This window comes from Pholis gunnellus (assembly GCF_910591455.1).
Source record: "Pholis gunnellus genome assembly, chromosome: 15".
NCBI lineage: Eukaryota > Metazoa > Chordata > Actinopteri > Perciformes > Pholidae > Pholis > Pholis gunnellus.
In genome coordinates, this window is record NC_136542.1 from 5,065,277 (window position 1) to 5,084,790 (window position 19,514).

The 19,514-nt window shown below is 40.0% G+C and overlaps 3 protein-coding genes across 5 annotated transcripts; 2 read left to right on the forward strand and 1 right to left on the reverse strand.

The window, feature by feature from the left end:
- Positions 1–1,155: 1,155 nt before the first annotated feature.
- Positions 1,156–6,022, reverse strand: fuca2 (alpha-L-fucosidase 2). The gene is made up of 7 exons (XM_079175095.1): positions 5,716–6,022; positions 4,880–5,067; positions 4,450–4,789; positions 4,149–4,359; positions 3,176–3,366; positions 2,959–3,067; positions 1,156–1,946 (listed from the first exon to the last, which is right to left on the reverse strand). The coding sequence occupies exons 1-7, from the start codon at positions 5,904–5,906 to the stop codon at positions 1,809–1,811; spliced, it is 1,368 nt and encodes a 455-aa protein (XP_079031221.1). The 5' UTR covers positions 5,907–6,022; the 3' UTR covers positions 1,156–1,808.
- Positions 6,023–6,233: 211 nt separating this feature from the next.
- Positions 6,234–9,240, forward strand: LOC306707550 (putative deoxyribonuclease TATDN3). 2 transcript variants are annotated; one of them, XM_079175055.1, is made up of 10 exons: positions 6,234–6,312; positions 6,397–6,429; positions 6,510–6,583; positions 6,658–6,742; positions 7,380–7,442; positions 7,544–7,653; positions 8,083–8,138; positions 8,219–8,331; positions 8,626–8,706; positions 8,869–9,240. In XM_079175055.1, the coding sequence occupies exons 1-10, from the start codon at positions 6,259–6,261 to the stop codon at positions 9,010–9,012; spliced, it is 813 nt and encodes a 270-aa protein (XP_079031181.1). In that variant the 5' UTR covers positions 6,234–6,258; the 3' UTR covers positions 9,013–9,240. The 2 variants fall into 2 exon arrangements, with proteins under 2 accessions (XP_079031181.1, XP_079031182.1); XM_079175056.1 differs by having other exon boundaries at positions 8,629–8,706.
- A 1,306-nt stretch (positions 9,241–10,546) lies between these two features.
- coq8ab (coenzyme Q8A-b) lies at positions 10,547–19,496 on the forward strand. Of its 2 annotated transcripts, XM_079175028.1 has the most exons (15): positions 10,547–10,777; positions 11,186–11,337; positions 12,307–12,615; positions 12,733–12,799; positions 13,907–13,984; positions 14,261–14,386; positions 15,872–15,957; positions 16,043–16,183; positions 16,270–16,351; positions 16,474–16,567; positions 17,266–17,407; positions 17,611–17,718; positions 17,833–17,898; positions 18,373–18,459; positions 18,915–19,496. In XM_079175028.1, exons 2-15 carry the CDS (start codon positions 11,203–11,205, stop codon positions 19,206–19,208), a joined length of 1,815 nt encoding a protein of 604 aa, XP_079031154.1. In that variant the 5' UTR covers positions 10,547–10,777; positions 11,186–11,202; the 3' UTR covers positions 19,209–19,496. The 2 variants fall into 2 exon arrangements, with proteins under 2 accessions (XP_079031154.1, XP_079031155.1); XM_079175029.1 differs by lacking the exon at positions 17,611–17,718.
- The last annotated feature ends 18 nt before the right edge of the window (positions 19,497–19,514 follow it).

Genomic DNA, 19,514 nt, shown 5'->3' on the forward strand with positions numbered 1-19,514 from the left:
TTTAAATAACATGCAAATTAATAGATTAGTCTTCTATTGAACTAAAGATATTTGAGTGTGGGGCAGTTTGAATAACTTGTAATGGTGCAATCTAGAAAATAGTCTACAGATTAATATTTAAGGGTAAATAATAATTAGCTGCAGCCCTAAATTAGAAAAAAATATTAATCTTGTTAGTTTTACTTTGTTAGTGTATTTGTATTATTTCACCAAATGCTTTAATTTGGGCAACATAACACAAAACTATGTCATGATGTGATCAAATCCTCACGATACAATTCAACTTTAAGTCCATACATTGTATTGACCTTCACATGGCAGAGCTTCATGTTACATGTCAATGATATTTTAGCTTAAAGCTTAAATTGTCTGCTCATCTTCATTCCACAAACATGAACAAGGGATGCATTTGTGAGCTTAAAAATGAGTGGAGCTCGCCAATTTTCACTAAAATGTGGCAGCTCTACTGCGTGTATACAGTCCGCTGTACATTTGTCCTCACATGATTTGCATCCTCACGTCTTTCTGTTGTTGTTGTTTCGGGGATCAGCTGTCATGCGGGGTCCCAGGCTGGCTGGGGGATAGCCTACCGAAGGGGGGGGGGGAAATGCACGGACGTGAGAACCCCTTACAAACCCCCCATCTGCACGTCATGGAACATTTGCAGAACAGGGACCTCCCACCTCAAAGGCGTGCAACAGAGAGCAGACACAACAGTGAGACCTGCCTGCACCGGACGCACCATCTTAGGTGACCAAATACACCTCTTTGTATCGCGGATCGGCGGCGGCAGGAGGCACATAATTACGGCTTTAAAACCCAGTATGGAAGCAGCTGGGAGCGGAGGCTTACCAGTCACTGTGCAGCGCGCAGATCACCTCATTCCACAGACATTTGTTCTGATGCATGACAGGGAGTCTTGTTTTCCTGGGTCGTCCGTGCACAGCAGGGGAGAAGAGATCCGTTTTGCGCCGTCAGCGTTCTCAAAAATGTCACGCAAGGCCGGGGTGTTATTGCAGATGTGGGCAGCAAGGGGGCGCTAACGGGGAATACGTTGTAGTCATCCAGGAGTGAGACGGTCAAGCTGATACAATCAAAAGATATCTTAAAATATATAAACACATACATGTAAATATTAGATTATTTAAAAAAATGGTGCTTGAAGGCTTCATTTATTTTATCCTCACATGTAAAACAGACTGCATGACAATCACATACAAATATTTAGGCTTAAAATAATCCCAAAGTGCAGAACAATTGTTGAATGATGCATATACTATTGGTCAATGTAAAATTACTTATATGTCCCCAAGCTACTAATACATTTCCCAATAAAAGTAGCAACACCACAGTGTAAAAAAAAAACTGCTACAAGTAAAAGTTTGTAATCAATAAACTGAATCTGCAAAGTAACTAATTAGAATTCATGAATAATGAATCATTTGAAGTACAGAGTACAATATTGGCTTCCAACATGTAGTGGAGTAGAAGCATGAAGTGGCATAAAATTGAAATACTGAAGTAAAGTACCTCAAAATTATACTTAAGTACAGTACTTGAGCAAATGTACTTTATTACATCCCACCATTGGAGCTAGAACAAAATAATTTTATCATAAAAGTTAACCAGATCAAAACCAGTGATCATGTGTTAATGTTAAGTATTTCAAAAAGACCATTTTTATATGTGCGACTCAGTACAGTACATTTTATTTACGGTGTTCAGTGTTTAAACAATACAGTACAACGTTGAGTTCTTCTCTCGGCCTGCAGCTCCGTCAGTTCCTCTTGAGTGGATCTGGTTTCCCTTTAAGTGGCACCTGTCAGCTTCAGTGTCCAGGCCCACTGGCAAGGCATCTGGTTGATGGACAGCTGGGGGAGGAGAACCCGCAGCCCGCTGGGCTTAACAGGCTCCCACTTCAGAGACCCATGGCCGACAAGCACCACCTTTTTTTTTTGGAACAAAAGAAACACATGAACAACGTTGACAGAACGAGAGGAATAGAGAGAGTTGCTCTGTGAACATGTCAACCTCATTTCCCAGGATGCAGTGTGGTTATTGGACATTCCAGCAGCGTTAGACCACTATATTGAGCCTTTAATTAAATACGGGATCCTTTAATATGATGGAGGTTCTTCACTGACCACAGCGACACTACAGTCTGGAAAACCAGCTATACAATTGTTTGTTTCTTTTCCGATTTTGTGTAGCAAGTGCTGCTATTTCTGTATTTTATTTAATAGAAAACTGAACTATTTTGGTTTTTACGCAGACTCAACTGGTAGACAGTTTTCACTAGTACCTGTTATTTCATTACTTATTTTTGAATCAATTAATTGAGAAAATAATAATAGATAAATTGTTAATGGAAATGAGAATTATTTGTAGCCTTATGTGCTACAATAATTCTTTATCTAAACCGGTATACCCGGAGCCTCTGTACCACTGAACAGTACAGTGAGTTATAGTTATAGCATTAAGCGGCTGCTAACTCTGCATAGAGAACGTCGTTATTGTGAGGTAGGCTGGAGAGCTCTACTGTCCTAAACATACATAATATATGGCATTAAAATAGTCACCTCTAACGGATATTATTGACTATCAGCAAAAAGAAGTGTGCTATTGGTGACTCCAGTTTAAAACACACAAGTGGCTGCCTTCAAATACCAATTAAATCAAAGTCTAATCTTAGCTGATACTAAAGAAACAACACAGAACATGAACAAATATTTTTTAATAAGGATCCCTTAAATATGGCTTTTTAAAGAATTAACCAAGTAACACACTGAACCGGGAAATCTTGCAGCTAATAAATAAACTGATTGGTAAACAGTGTATGTAATGGAGGTTAATAGATGACCTCAAACATATCTTTGGCATTTCTGTGCTGCAATTTGTTGTTCCTCAGCAGTCGTGACATTGTAACAATAATTACTCTCGTCAAAGCTCTCGTCTTACCTGAGTCTGTCCTTGAGTAACCACAGGTTCATTCAGAATCACAGATCCATTGTTGGGCCACTCCAGCAAAAGAGCAAAGATGCTCTTTTGCTGTGGTCTGAAGGTGTACCTGTAATTACATACATATAATTATCAATAATAGTACAGGCCTCTGTATGAGCTTAGAAAACATCATCAACAGTATTTCACTAAAGTTATCTAGTCCAGAGAAACCCACCAGACAGTCGGAGTGACGGCGTCCTTCTGAACCCGCCATGCTGTTGTGTTGTAGATCGACTCCCCGTTGACCTTCAGCCACTGACCCATCTGCCTCAGACGCTCCTCAAAGATGGGAGCGATCCTTCCGTCGTGTGTCGGGCCGATGTTCATCAGCAGGTTTCCCCCACAGGACACCGTCTCCACCAATGACTGAAACACCGGGTTGGATTTTTATAAATTAGAATTTTACTGCACAAAGCTTCTTTAAAAGCTAGAGGACGCTGAATCCTCTCAATCCTAATTCCATAGTCAATTTTGAATTAAAATCATTTAGGTTACAGCTTCTTCAATGTAAATATCTGTTCATTTTCTTTGTTGTGTAATATAGTAAACTGAATATCTTTGGATTTTGGACATTCTTGTCATTGATCATAATAAGAAAAATTGTAAAACAAAAACAAAAACAATCAACATACTCATAGTTTTTAAAGGGACAGTGTGTAGGATTTGGTGGCATCTAGTAGTGAGGTTACAGATTGCAAACAACTGAATACCTTTCCGCTCACTCCTCCCTTTCCAAGATTGCGGTAACGTGAGCTGTTGAGTGCAAATCCGTGGCAACACCGTACTGTAATACTTACCACGTCTTTAGGAGCAACAGAAGTCTGATGGCGGCTGGCGGTACTACGGTTTTGCACTCTACGGCTCATATTACCACAGTTTGAAGAGTGTATCAGAACTACGGTGGCCTTCAGGTAACACAAAAAAATGAAAGGTTCTCTCTCGAGCCAGTGTCTGGTTTGTCCATTCTGGACTGCTGTAGAAACGTGGAGTCTTAGTTTCAGGTGATTATACACTAATTCAAAACTTAATTATAAATATTATGTTCCATTTCAACTAATAGAATCCCCAAAATGTTACACACTGGCCCTTTAAGCTAAATCCTCAATAATAATCAATCTTTACGTAATAAAACTGTATTCAACTCTCACCGCTACAAGCTGCTGGGTGGTGAGGTAATCACTGAGAGGAGCGTTGCGTCTGTAACCCCAGGACTTTGTGTCGATGGTCATGCAGTTTTCCCACTTGTGTTTGAGCAGGTGTCCTGGCTGGTAGCGATCCGCGCAGGTGTAATACCCGCCGTGTTTGCAGATGGAGCCATAGCCCCAGCGATCATTCGTCACCACCGTGTCTCGCACGGGACTGTGAAGAACATACAAGTTAATATCCTGCTGGCTGTGTAAAAGATGAAATCTGATAAAACATACACTCACTGTATGAACTCATAACTACCTGTCATTATAGAGCCAGGCTAAGAACCCTGTGCTGTTCCAGTACTTGTCAGGTGCATCTCCGTCCCCATCAGACCACAGCACCTCCGGTTTGTACTTGACAATGAGCTCATAAAGCTCAGGCAGAGTTTTAGTGGTTGGAAAGTAGTTTGTCTTGAAGCCATTGGCAGCGTCCTGTTCAAAGAGCGGATTAAACCACTCAAAGAGAGAGTGATACAGCCCTAAATGCAGGTCACTGTTAGCACGGAGGGCACTCGCCACCTCCTCTACCAGATCTCTCTTCGGTCCAACATCCACTGCGTTCCAGTTCCAGGAGTTCTTTGAGCCCCAGAGTGTGAAACCTGAAAATATAAAGCGCTCTGAAATGATCTGACCATAAAATAACTTAAACTAGAAAAGAATAAAGGCAGGATGTCGATCCCGTCCTGTACCTTCATGGTGTTTTGTTGTCAGGACAATGTACTTGGCCCCCGATGAGGCAAAGATGTCCGTCCACTCTTTGGCATCAAAGAACTCAGCAGTGAACAGCGGCGCAAAGTCCTGATACTTGAAGTCTGGAGGATAATTCTTCTTCATGAAGTCAACATACGGCTTTGCTTTTTGAGCCTGCCAGTAGTTCCTGGAACAGGAAACAGACACAAAACAGACTGAAGGAAGACGAGCCACTTAATGAAGTTGAGCAATGTGTTTTCTTCAATGTAATGCATGTCACGAGGAGGCCCTCTGTGACATTAGTCACCGCAGTGGTCGGGATCATCAGCCCTCAACACCCGGGAGTTTTGTTAAAAAAGTTCTGCAGCCAAATTCACAATTACAAAACATTTATAGATCAAGAGCCAAGTTGATAATCATAGTTTATGATGAATAAGCATCCAGCTATAATAGAGTAAATGATGCTGGTTAATCACCCCGAGGGCATTTGAAGTTGAAACTAATAAACAACTAGGAACTGCTAGCTGGTAACAATAAGTGGTAATAGGAGCTGGTAAATGGTAAGAATAGAAGCTGGTAACTGATGACAATCTGAGAGGGTTGTCAAAAACCTTTAGCTGAAACTGGTCTCGCTGGTTACCAGCTACCAGCTCATGCAGGATTTTCCAGTTAGGATGAATTTTACAGATCAGAAAATGAATTACTATTCCCAAATCTGTGATCGTGTTATATGATTATCTGGATATCAGCAGCAGTTCCCTAAACTTCCCCTTTTCTGTCAAATTGAAACCATAACATGAAAAATGTTAAATGCAAGAAAACCAACAAAGCTCACCAGAACCACTCGCTGCCGAAGCTCGGGACAGAGAAGACCCCCCAGTGTATGAAGATGCCAAACTTGGCCTGGTCGTACCACTCTGGCAGCGGTCTGGAGTCGATAGATTCCCAGTTCGGTTCGTATTTTGTTGTTCCGCCGGTGCCGATAAACAGCATTGATAACAGGAAAGAAACTGTTAAACTTCCCATTTCAGGTAAAAAAAAAATCACAACAATCTCGAGAACCGTGTGTGTGCATGAACAAGCTCAAGGATAATGTTTAAAAAGATCACATGATAAGTCTAAAGTGCATAACAGGAACAAGCTGAACATCAGGTGCTGGTAATGTGGAATACTTCTTGATGACAGTGGGGATGCTTGATTTGTTCACCGACGTCGGTACACCGAGGAGGTTCAACCGTTCAACCAATCAGACGGAATGGAACGCCTCTTCCCCGGGCAGAGCTGCGTTCTACATCGCGCGCTCCTTCGAGTTTGTACGCATGCGCGTTCCGCCTCACTTTGCGGAAGTAGGTTAATGTTTTGAACAAACACGTTACCCATGCATGGCTACGTTGACTGCCACTGTCATATCTCTGCGGGGGATTTTGACAAGGTACGCTCGCACTTTAAAAGGACACGAGAGGATTTTTATATATGACATATCTTCTAAAGTGTTTGTTTCTCTTTTCGTTGTCAGGACATAGAGGAGGTGGTTGAGAATTCAAAAAAGGTGAGCACGTGTCCGCTGAGAAGCATATATTGTCCACAATAGTTATTGTGATTTTAACATTTGCTTCTATTGTTTCCAAGGCTGGGTTGTTGGCTCTGTTAGCCGTGGCCGAGCATGCTGGGGAATTTGACAAGATTATTGAGTTGTCACAAAGGTAGGTATTGGAGTGACATGGTTTTAATTTCACATGTCTCTTTGTGTTCTGACGTTTTCACTTTATTGTTCTAGGTTTCCAGGTTTCATTTTTCCCTGCCTCGGAGTCCATCCTGTTCAAGAGGTTTCCCCGGGGCAGCAGAGGGGGGCTTCTCTCCAGGTGGGCTCGAGTTTAAAGGGTCAGCTCACCCAAATGATTACAAAGAAAACATATTTCCTCACTCACCTAATAGTACGGACACACAATGAAGGTCCTTTTTTTTTTTTTTTTACCCTAACTTAAAAACGACAGTATAGATATGACAGGAAACGAGGGGAAAGACCTGCAACACAGGTCAGATGTGAACAGGTTCTTTATCTGAATAGAGGGTCTATTAGTTTTATTGTAAGCCCCAAATCATGATTTGAGGCTTTATAAATGACAGTGGTTTGAATATAATTGTATTCACAGCATTGAAATACAGCAACACCTCCTTCCAGAATCCTCATTATTCTCTTTCTTTAGGAAGTTATAGTAAGTAGCTCCAATGAAAACTGCTCCAGAGCCACATTGTTCCTGGAAAGACGTGTTGCTGCTGCTGACATTTTGCTAAACGTCATTTTCAATGTGCAGCGCAAACACAAGTCCAATCACACCCACAGTGTTGGGATGGTAGCAGTAATCTCAGTGACAGATATCTAAAAAACCTGAACAATTCCACAAGGGGTCAGTGAGAAAATATGTTTTTTAGTCATTTGGGTGAATTTCAGTAGTTGTCACGTTATAGTGAAGGAATAAAGGATGTTTTTCTCTGCAGGATCTAGATGCAGCTCTACCCATAATAGAGAAATACAAAGACCACCTTGTGGCCATTGGGGAGGTAATAATCAGAATCTCTGGTGTGACTTAATTGAACAGCTGTTTGCTGTCCCGGCTTTCTTTTGTGTTAACCATTAACTCTTTTTCCATCTGTTGCTTTAGGTTGGTTTGGATTTTACACCCAGATATGTCAGCGGTGAGACTGATAAAGACAGCCAGAGGCAGGTCCTCATTCGTCAGGCACAGATAGCCAAGGAACTGGATCTCCCTCTGTGAGTCTTACTGTAGAAGATGTACAATTTTAATTTCAGTTCAACAAGTTAGTGTCTGTCAACATTATATCCGGTGAAAAGGCAAAAGCAATAAAAATAAAAAGGCGCCCGTACACTGATTAGATGCTCTCACAAAAACATTTATGAGTATCATTACGTCTTCATCAGGTACTTCATGTCATAACGTCGTCTAATCAGTGCCGTGTTTCCTGACAATATTTTCATTTAAGAAATCCACTCGCACACAATCCTTGACTTAAAGAATTCATTTAATACATATGAACAAACAACTATTAGTGGCGTTCCCTGAATTTGATCAAATGTGCAGAGGTTTTTCATCAAAAGACTTTTTAAAGACCTATGCAGTAACATAAAATACATAATATGTCCTCTAACAAACATAATATTTGTATGTTTATTTAATTCTAGGAATGTTCATTCACGGTCTGCAGGAAGACCCACCATCCAGCTCCTGAAGGAGCACGGTAAACATTAACGTTTAGACTCTCTTGTGTTTACTTGAGTGGTTTAGAAGTTAACTGCAGTTCCTCTAAAATGTCGCTAGGTGTCGAAAAAGCCCTGCTTCATGCTTTTGATGGGAAGCCATCTGTCGCCATGGAGGGAGTGAAGGCTGGATATTTCTTCTCTATCCCACCATCCATCATACGCAGTGATCAGGTACAACAGAGCACCTGGTCTGGTTACATGTACTCTGTATCACAACCTGTTCCAACAAGCATTCTGTTTACTGACTCATACATATTCTTATTTGTAATTTCTGTGTAAATAAGCACATTTAATGTGAAATTTGACACTGTTGCAAATTGAATGAATGTCTTTGTCGTTTGTGTATATGAGCAGCTAAACTACGTACACGGTCTCATCAGGCGGCACTGACACGTTGGCTTGTTTGACTTTATCACATTGAATGTTAATGATTGATGATGGTTATTTTGTGTGTTTTCCACCAAGAAGCAGAAACTCGTGAAACAGTTGCCGTTAGAGAACATCTGCCTAGAAACAGATTCACCTGCTCTTGGTCCAGAAAAACAGGTCAAATGTTTTTTTTTACTCATTTCAGATATTTGCAATATTAAGCTTTTTATTTTATATACATATTTGCAATCAAACTACATTCTCCTTAATCATTAAAATATAATAAGTTTTATTCACACACATATGTCTTATTGTTCTTGTTCTGTGTCCTGAATGCAGGTGAGAAATGAGCCAAAAAACATCTGTGTCTCTGCCGAGTACATCAGTAAGATCAAAGGAGTGTCGCTGCAGGAGGTGATGGAGGTGACGACACAGAACGCTCTCCGACTTTTCCCAAAGATAAAGTCTGCCATCAGACCCTGACAGAGCCTTAAAAGTTTATTTCATCAGTATTTTAATGTGGTAGTCTGATTGTCCTGATTGTTCACCTTCATGTGAACTATATAACCTTACTTGAGTGCTGAAAGCTATTTATTTATCTCCATTTATTCTCCAATAAAGGAAGATAAGGTAACAATTTAACACACATGTTGGATATTTTTCATGTGTGTGATACATTTGAAACATGCATATTTCATAAACATGTTACAAAAACAACAGCTGACATCCGTCCTCATTTAAACATTCATATCATTGTAAAGTGAATAATCATGATATGCCACTTGTGTTATTTTTTATATTTCCTATCAACAGATGTAAACAGAGCAGTGATATCATTAAGTTAATCATTTCACTGGTCACTTGTGCTATTTACGTGAATGTTGCTGCACATTCTCTATAGTTAAAAGGTGATTCGTCATTGATTTAACATCAGCTGCTGTAGCTAAACTCTAATGAATGGATCAGTGGCAGTTCACAGCTGGATGGGGTATTGTTGCCTTCAAGTGCTCCTCATAAAATCTCACCTTTGAGCTCAGAGTTTCACCCTACTGTTCGGTGCTTAAGATGTGTTTCACTGCTGCTAAAACTCATTTTAATTTGTTTTATGGAAAGTGTTAATCCCATAGAATCTTCTTAGAGCTGAGTTAGGGTAATTTCCAATCTGACAATAGTTAAAAACTGGGTTCTTTTTATATACTTATTTAATTAGCATCACTGGAGGGAGCTTGAGAGCCAATATTTTTGTTGACAACTGTTTTTATAATTGTTGTGCATTTATTATTAAATAACTTGAAACTTTAGAAGTCCATCAAACACATTGACACAGCGCCACGTATCAACTTCTGGCAAGTATTGTCTTAAATATCTGTATCAGCTCTCAAAAGACAAAGTAGAAGCAGTAAGTCGTGCTTAATATAATAATATACTTAATTATTTATTATACGTCTTTAACTCTCGCAATACTTGAATTCTACTGCATTTCCACAATAACATGTATGAGCTAGTTTAACTTTGTTCCCAGATTATATTTATTGCAAAATTAAATTCAAACCATAAACAGTTTCATATTTAAACAATTGAACATAATTATTTAAAATTAAATAAAGTTAACATATTTAAATTCGTTTTAATTAATTTGTATTAGGTTTCACAAAGAACTGCACATGTGTAATTTACTGGCATAAATGCAAGGTACTTAAAGCTATTGCTGTCCATATGACTTGTATTTCTACAATTATAAATCATAAATATTTTTAGCATTAAACTTCTATTATTTTTTAAAGAAATGTATAGTTTTGGTTAATCTACTTCTATTTTCTTCTTTTTTTTCTATTTTTACATAAACGCGGATTATAATTTTAACTAAAGTGAACTGGTATGTGTCCACTGAAAAATAAAAAATAAGGTTATTTGCTCGTGAACGCAGCATGTGTGCAGTTCACGCACTGCCCTTTGCGCAACGTCAGCCAACACACACTTCCTGAGGCGTTAACGACAGTTTGCGGAACCAGTGCGCAGGTCTGTTCATACCCGGATCGAGCGCCTGAACTTTGCCTCATTGGCCAGTTTGTTTGTTGAACTTCGTCTCGAGGGAAACGTGCGTGTCCTTCAGCGTGTCGCGAGCCTTGCTGCGTTGAGTTGAGGTGTTCTCGAGAAGTCGTGACAAGTCAAATCAAGGTGAACGGCGGCTCGTGCTGCAGTGGTACGATGCTCACTGCTTGCTCGTGGAGCTAAGAGGGATCTGTTGGTGAGTTAAGTTCCTTCTTTGTCACTTTTACTCATTTTAAAAGTCTGAGTAAAAGTAAAATTTCCGAATTTATCATTTTTAAAGTTGTTGTGTAAATTAAATGTCTCCTCTTTGTCACTTTTATTCTTTTTTTCAGTGTGGAAATCATTTAAATCATTGTTTAATGTATCCTATTTGTTTCTAAAAACCTTCCAGTGTGCATGTTTTTTGTCTTTCTGCTCTCTTATCACACACAACCAAGTTAATATTGCACTTTTATCAGTGTTTGATTAGGGTGTTTTTTCAAGCATGCTGTGGATTTGGAGTCATTCTACAAGTAACCTGATGATCAGACTCTAATGAACTCCTCAACTCACCTCACAGCCTAGAAGCAACCTGTTGCAGAGACTCTGTTATTCCCGTCTTCAGGTCTGAACATCAGCGCCATGACGGGTGACATGGTGGTCTGGAGGGGTCTGACCTGGATGAAGCAGGCGGCCTGCAGAGCCTCACCAGGGGGCCTGCACGGCACCGGGTACCAGAGGCTGGTAAACTTCCATCATGCTGCCGGATCAGCGAGGGTGAGAAAGTCAGCTGTGATTTGTCCGTCATGCAGCCGCAAAGCCGGATAGAGTTTCACAAACATGCAACCCAGATACCTCCCTGAGTCAGTTCCTGCCATTATCACCTCATCAACACCAACAATAGTGAGCAGGGCTGTGAGGCGGACCGTGCTGGAGTAGAAGACAGTCGAGAGGATTTATAAAGTCCGTTCTATAGCCAAAAAAACATCATACAATTGTGCAGTTTATACTTAGCTTGGCAGTAAAGCTTCCAAAACAACATTGGGACTCGTGGTTCTCCACCTTTTTTGACTTTGACCTCTTAAAATGTAGCGTCTACTTGTGACCCCTCGTCCAACTAGTGCTAGTGATTTTACCATTTAAACTTTTCTCATTAGTTTTATTTGAATGATTAATAAAGGCATGAAGGGGTAAACTGTCCCATATTTCACCAAAGAGTGAAAAGGAGAAAAATGTTGTCATTATTTTTCAGAACAATTCTTTTGTCTTATTTTATTTCCCAATTCAACACCTTGTAACTCCTGAATTTACAATGAAATGCAGCTAAAAATCAGGAAACTGTTACTTCCATATTTTACTGATTGCCGCCCTTTGAATGAATTCCTAACCTTCCTCAAATTTCAATCGTGTCCAAAAATCTGTGTCGTGTTGTCATGGCCGGATTAAACTGGAAGAGTTCAAGTTGTCGGCTACTTTATTTCCTCCAGAATCCAAAAAGTACTCTCGACCTGAGATTAGTGGATCAACACTAACGGATTAATCAGCAACAATTTTTATAATCTAGTGACCTTTTTAAGGAACACTTCAACGTTAACGGCATCATTTTTGTCACTTTTACACTTTTGTTTTTGTACAGAGTATAACCATTTCCTCATCTAACTCTGGGAAAGTGAATAAACCTATTTCCCAAAATGTTGAACTGGTTCCTTTAACACCTACTCGTATGAATCATGTTTTCCCGTCCAGGAGACATTCAACAAACCACGAGAAGTCTGCGTCCTCAGAGCCTCGGCAGCACAGCGGCACAGATATTCCACTGTTGGGGCTTGTTTCAGTGCGTGTTTCACAGGAAGCGTCAACGCCAGACAGGCGACATGCGGTGGACGACCCGGCACTAAGCACATGAGGTACCACGGGTACTGGTCCCGCCAGCTGTTCTCTGGCCATACAAGGTTGTTTAACCAGGACAACTCCACAGTGGGCCATCTGACGCCAGAGGACGGTGATAAAGCAGGAAACGCCAAGAAAACCGACATCAAGCAACATAAGCAAGTGGTATCCACTCTTAACACTTTTATATATCAGTGGTTGAATGATGTTGACATGTAGGCCTTTTTCTGGGTTTTATTTGTCTTTTGTCCTTTTGAGTTTAGTGCTTTTCTTGTATTTCAGCTCAGCGACAGAGCCAGAGAGAGGAAGGTGCCCGTCACACGGATAGGAAGGCTGATGAATTTTGGAGGTATGTGTGTTTTATTGGCATTCTGGTAGATGTTTTTTGAAAGAAAAGTGACATTAATATCATTGTAGTCCTCAGAGAAGAAACTCTAGTGAATGTAAATAAGTAGAACTTCTGCCAATAAACCCTTCAGCAACGCGTAAACGTGCGTGGAAAAAAAAAACATTTGTTGGAGCCCTTCTCTCTCTCTCTTTACTCGTCTCGCTCTGTTTCTTTACTAACTTAATGTTGACCTCACTTTGAAATCAATAGCTTGAGGAAATGTTTCGGGGACGTGCCAGAGTCCTGACTGAGAATCCAGCTGGTGTAAAACGTGTTGTCATCTAAAGAGCGTCACACTTAGTCGTTTAGCTTCCGTTGTTTATTCCTCTTCTGTCACGGACGTAAATGGCCCCTGAACTCTCAAAGGCTCCGAGTGTGGCCCTGAGAAATCTAACCCACCTCCGGTTACTGATTGCTGTTATCAGATGCAGAGGAGGGCGTTGGTAACGGTAACACTGGGCATTTATAACAATCAAAGTTTGTGAATCATGTTGTAGTAGAGCTGAGCCCCAACTAAAAGCGCCCCTAACATTTATAGATGTATTATGTTAAGATAAAAAGAATATTGAATTATGTTACTATTCTAAGTCATTGTACCCCAAAATAAATCTCAAAAGAACCCCGAAGCACTTAAAAATGTATGCAACTCAACTGTATTCTACTTCACTTCTGTGTACTTCAAAGGAAAACATTGTACTGTAGTACTACATATTCCTGGCAGAGGGGGGCCCCCAAATCCCTAAATCCCCCTCTGAAAAACGCACCCAAGTCACCGTTAGTCACTGTCAGACACATCGGTGGAATACGCTTAGTGGAGGTCATTTTCAAATAGCGCGGTTATAAAGAGGAGCATGGATTTAAGTAGCAGACAATACGTTTCATTAGTGTTCTATGTTAGTATCAAGGCTTACTCGCGGAGGGCGTACCCTCGGTCACACTGGTGAAATACACTCTGGTTCGATTGTGCTTAAAGTTGGATTATGCGCTTGTGTTGAATACAGGTCAGTGAACAACAACAGAGTTGGTTTATTAGTCACCTTTTATTTAGATGTTCTTTTCTTTTTGCAGGTCTGGCGGTTGGACTCGGCATTGGGGCGATGGCTGAAGTGGCCAAGAAGAGTTTAAAACCCAAACAAGGAGGGAAAGGTAATGAGAGGACTAGAAAGGCCACCGTGGTCACTCTTCTTGTCGAGGCTGTAGACGTTACTCTAAAGTAACTGTCTACGTTTTATCTTTCATAACATTTTAAAAAAGGGACAGAAGTAACTTCAAATTTGAGATAATGAACAATATATTTTATGTGAAGTTCCTGTGATAATAGATAATGGTGTATATAACCGTTACTATTAGATTGAAGTAGATGAATTTCAAAAATATAAGAAGTAACAATCTTATTTGAAGATTTTTTTTTTTTTTTTTAAGGTGATAAAAAATCCGTTCTGGACACGAGTGCCTTCCTCTCTGAAGCCAACGCTCAAAGAATTGTCCGGACACTTTGCAAAGTCCGAGGTGCTGCTCTCAAAATTGGACAGATGCTCAGCATTCAAGGTGAGGAGTCATCGAAAATGTCTCGTATTCAGAAAGTGATCTTCGCTGACTCGTTCCAAACCGATGTCACACACTGCTACAGTATGTTGTTCACAGTGAATGTGTGTCAGTGTGCCTGTAAAGGTTCAGCTTTCACCAAACACAGACAGCAAACGGGTGCTGCAGCTTCCCCAACAAGACTTCGTCATGTTTCTGACAACAAACCGAATCCCTTTACCGAGAGGGAAATGTCATCACCTAAAATAAGCACCGGGGCGAGCTGGACACAATAAGTACCATTCCAGCCGAGCTATTGTCGGCTTACCGAGGCTCAACTGACACTTTATACAGCTGGATTCATACAGAGTCATCGTGCGCTCTAGTTTGTTCTCTCGTGTATTATCATTACAGTCGAGTCACCTCTGGTGGAAAGAAACTTCAGTTGGTACAGTTTTAGGTACTTGTACTTTACTTCAATATTTCCATTTTCTGCTACTTTTTCCTTGTACTCCACTACATTTCAGAGGCAACTATTGTTCTTCTTACTCTACTAAATGTATTTGTAAAGTTGAAGGTGCACTATGCACAGTGTCTGTTGGCGTTTGTTTACAAACCATTCAAAGTTGGCCCTCCTCCCATAGAGGCAATACCATGACATGTTTTATGACCTACTATATTATGACTTCTATATGACCTATTATCCTATTTATTTTTTTATGACTTTTGTTTAAATACTACACGATAAAATGATATTGCATACTTAGATGTTCATTTATTAGAATTAGAAATAAGACTTTAATGAATGTTTTATGACCTACTAAACTATGACATTTTTACACAACTCGTGATTTTTTTTTTTTTTTTTATGACTTATTCCGGCGAGTCCACTTGGTCTCAAGGATGAACTGATTAGAATTTGGTGATCACTGTGACTTAACTAAATGTATTTTTGGCTATAACTCAAAAAATCATATACCAATTTTCACAAATGTCATAATAGGATAAAGTGATGACTTTTTGGACCGATAAGGCTGTAACCTACCTGAAATAAGTTAGTTTTTTCCCCCAAAAAAATAAGAACCTTTTATCGGTGCGTGCTGCTGCTTTATCTCTTTAGTAATAGGCTGTCAGTCATTTTCAGTATTAAGTAACAATTATTGATTAATCGTTTGAATAGGAAATTGTGACATATTACAGTCAGTTTTATTTCTAGGTGTTCAAATAATTTACACTTTAAGAGCTTCTCGTCCATGTTGATATTGTGCCGATTATGTGATGTAATTGATCAGAACAGCTACCAAACTTTCCATTATTCGAACTAATGCTCTTATATTTTCACTTGCACCGTACAAAATGACCAAGACACTTCCAGCTACAGAACATTTTTCTGTTTTTGAAAGATTTTCAGGGATTTACCTTTTCAGAAAAAACAGATGCTGATCACTGTTGACTGTAATAACACAAGAGCTTGCATAATGGTTAGTTTTCACTCTGTTCGTCTCTCAGATGACGCCTTCATTAACCCTCAGCTGGCCAAAATCTTCGAGCGTGTTCGACAGAGTGCGGACTTCATGCCCCCTAAACAGATGATGGTACAGTTCGGAGAGCCGTAATAAACAACACAAACTCACTAAACTCAAATTCATAGATGAGACGGGTTTTATCTTCTCTCTGCAGAAAGCCATCGGCAGTGACCTCGGCCCCAACTGGAGAGACAAGCTGGAGTACTTTGAGGAGAAGCCGTTTGCGGCGGCGTCCATCGGTCAGGTGCATTTAGCGAGATTGAAGGACGGCCGAGAGGTCGCCATGAAGATTCAGGTGAGAGGAGCGTTAAAACACAGAAGCAAACTATTACAAAATGCAGCAAAAAGAAAGAAATCGCACAATGAAATCTGCTCTCTCAGTACCCTGGAGTCGCCAAGAGTATCAACAGTGACGTGAATAATATCATGACTGCTCTGAGTTTGAGCAACGTGCTGCCTAAAGGTAACATTGTTGGAGAGCTTTTTATCATATTCATGATAACGGCTGCTATTGTCTGGTGTTGCTAACCTCGTCAACATACACTCCCACATCAGGCGCTTTCTAACATTTGCCCTCCTTCACAGGTCTGTTTCCTGAGCACCTCATTGAGGTCATGAGCCGGGAGCTGGCGCTGGAGTGTGATTACATAAGAGAGGCCAAATGTGCCAAAAAATTCCAGTACGTTGTTCACACTTGTTCTTTGTGCACACACTGACTTTGGGAATTCAGTTCATAGTGTATTCGTTTACAACCGTAAACGAGTCCTTAGAACCGTTTTTTGCCTTTGAACCCGTAAATATGAAGCAACGCTTTTCTGTGAGCAGTTCAATCAAAATCGTTTTATCCTCTCGGATTGCTTAAAGAATAACTCTGCATTACTTTACCAAAGTGGGCAATTGGTTTATCTCATGACACCATGTAGGGGTCCTGTGCTGTTTATAGCTGGTGACAGCTGGTCAGTATTTTAATTAAAATGTCCAATCAGGCTCTAATCAAGAAACACTGCATTAAAGGTTTGACGTTCTTGGAAATGTGCTTAATTGCATTATTGTGAAGACTTGGATGAGAACATTGGCTACATTCTGTTGTCTGTCTGAAAGAATATGACACTAGCGTTCAGTTAGCTTAGCATACAGACTTTAAACAGAGCCAGGCTAACTTTTCCCCCCAGTTTCCTGTCTTTATGCTAAGCTAACCAGCTGCTGGCATTTACTTCATATTTCTCCTACAAACATTAGCGTGATATCGTACTTCTCATCTAACATTTGAAGGAGAGAAAGCGAATAAGCGTATTTTCCCCAAATATTCATTTTAAGAGCAGAGTCGATGACGGCGATGTATTTCTTATTGCTGTGTTGCTGCCGTTTGTGTGTCAGAGAGCTGCTGAAGGATCACCCGTACTTCTACGTGCCTGATGTGATTGACGAGCTGAGCGGCCCGCACGTCCTCACCACAACGCTGGTGCCCGGTTTCCCTCTGGACAAGGCCAGCGACCTCTCCCAGGAGCTCAGGAATGAGGTACGAATCCAGACCTGTGCACTAGCCAATACGTCGACCACTTTGGAAGGGTTCAAGGTGATGTGCCGTATGCAGAGACCTTTTTTTTTAAAACCCCGGAGTCATGTCGGCACAATATTTGAGCGTCCTAACACGCGCTGCATGCGTTCATAATAATGCTGTACTGTATACATGGAGCACTATTTTCTTTCTGCTTCTGCTAGATTTGTAAGCAAATCTTGAAGTTGTGCCTGAGAGAGCTTTTTGAGTTCAGATACATGCAGACTGATCCAAACTGGTCCAACTTCTTCTTTGATCCCCAAGCTCACAAGGTCCGTTTTGTCTCAATCCCCTCATTTCATTTGCTCACTGTTAGTCCGTTTGGCGTTTCCCCCCCCCCCCCCCCCTTCTTCACTGAAGTCTGTTTTTCTGTTTCATGTTTCCAGGTTGCACTGTTGGATTTTGGAGCTACACGGGGATTTGATAAGAGTTTCACTGACCCCTACATCGAGGTAAGAAGTTGTAGAAATGTGTAAAGTTTCTTGTTTTATTATGACTCATCACTCATAATGACTACATACCAAATTGGTTTTTTTTTTTAAAGAAGGTTTTCTATTTAGAAATAAGGAGTTTTATTTCATGTTTGTAATAAGATGTGGTGAAAGTATAATTTATCCATCATATAATGTTATGACAAATGTTTCTCATAAAAATAAGATCATTTGATATGTAGTAATGGCAAGAAAATATGACATAACATGAAAAAATATCTTGGTAAAACATGAAAGGGAATTTGTTTTGATTAGAAACTTCTCACCTTATGTCTAAAAACGTATATGAAATATATATCAATATATTTTTGTCATGGTGTCAGCAATACTGTTGGCTTAAAATGACTTAAAGCCGGAATCGAGAGGCATAACATGTTTTATTTTCCTGCAGGCATTAGATTTTAATCAGTTTTTCACTTTAATTTCTCAAATCAGATTATTAATGCAGCTGCTAATAACGACAGAGAAGTCGTCCTCCAGAGATCCAGAGACATGAAGTTCCTCACAGGATACGAGTCAAAGGTAATAAAGACAAACCTCTTCACTATGAACCACAGCGTTGTGTAATCACAACATGCATACAATACTATGACATCCTTAATGGCTTTTTTTGATATACTATAAAATCGTATAGAATATTTAAAGAAATTTGACACACTATGACTTTTTATTACATTTTTCATGAACATACCCTGATCTTGTTTATTTATTTTTTACAACATACTATGTCATTTTTATCATATTTTGTACTATGATATAAAATGTCATGGTATAGTGTATATAATTGACTTTTATACTATTTTTATTGCTAAACTTGCTACACTAACATTCTTCGTCATTTTCTTCAACATACCATACTATTCAAATACATTATTTGACGGAATTACATTTTAGAGATGCTGGCAGGAAGATTTTGTTACCTTAAGTTTGGAAAGTGACTAAGTGTATAATGTAGAACTTTTGCTTCCTAAACTAAGGTGATGGAGAATGCCCACGTGGATGCGGTGATGATCCTCGGAGAGGCTTTCTCTTCCGAGCAGCCCTTTGACTTTGGAGCTCAGAGCACCACAGAGCGTATCCACGGCCTCATCCCTGTGATGCTGAGGGAGCGACTAACGCCGCCCCCCGAGGAGACGTACTCTCTCCACCGGAAGATGGGCGGTTCCTTCCTCATCTGCTCTAAACTCAAAGCTAGAATATCCTGCAAGAACATGTTCCGGGACACCTATGAGAACTACTGGAGAGATGGACGCCCTGCAGCTACAAACTAGCTTGAAGACTGGTTTTCCAAAACCATATTCCATCGCTCATTTGGACCAGAACTCTCATCCAGACTAACATGAACACTGCTTTTCTAAGTAATGTGTGAAGAATGTCTACATTTTGTTTGAATGAATTTGTGTACAAACTAATAATCTTGTCTGTATGGTTAGAAGAACATGATGTTGTAAAAGTTTAAATAAATAAAGTTTATAAAGAAAGCAATGAACGGCAAATGATTGAAATTATGATTTTATTTTACCAAAGGTGTAAGTTATTATCCAAAAATGTAAGACATAAGCAACAATTAATAAACA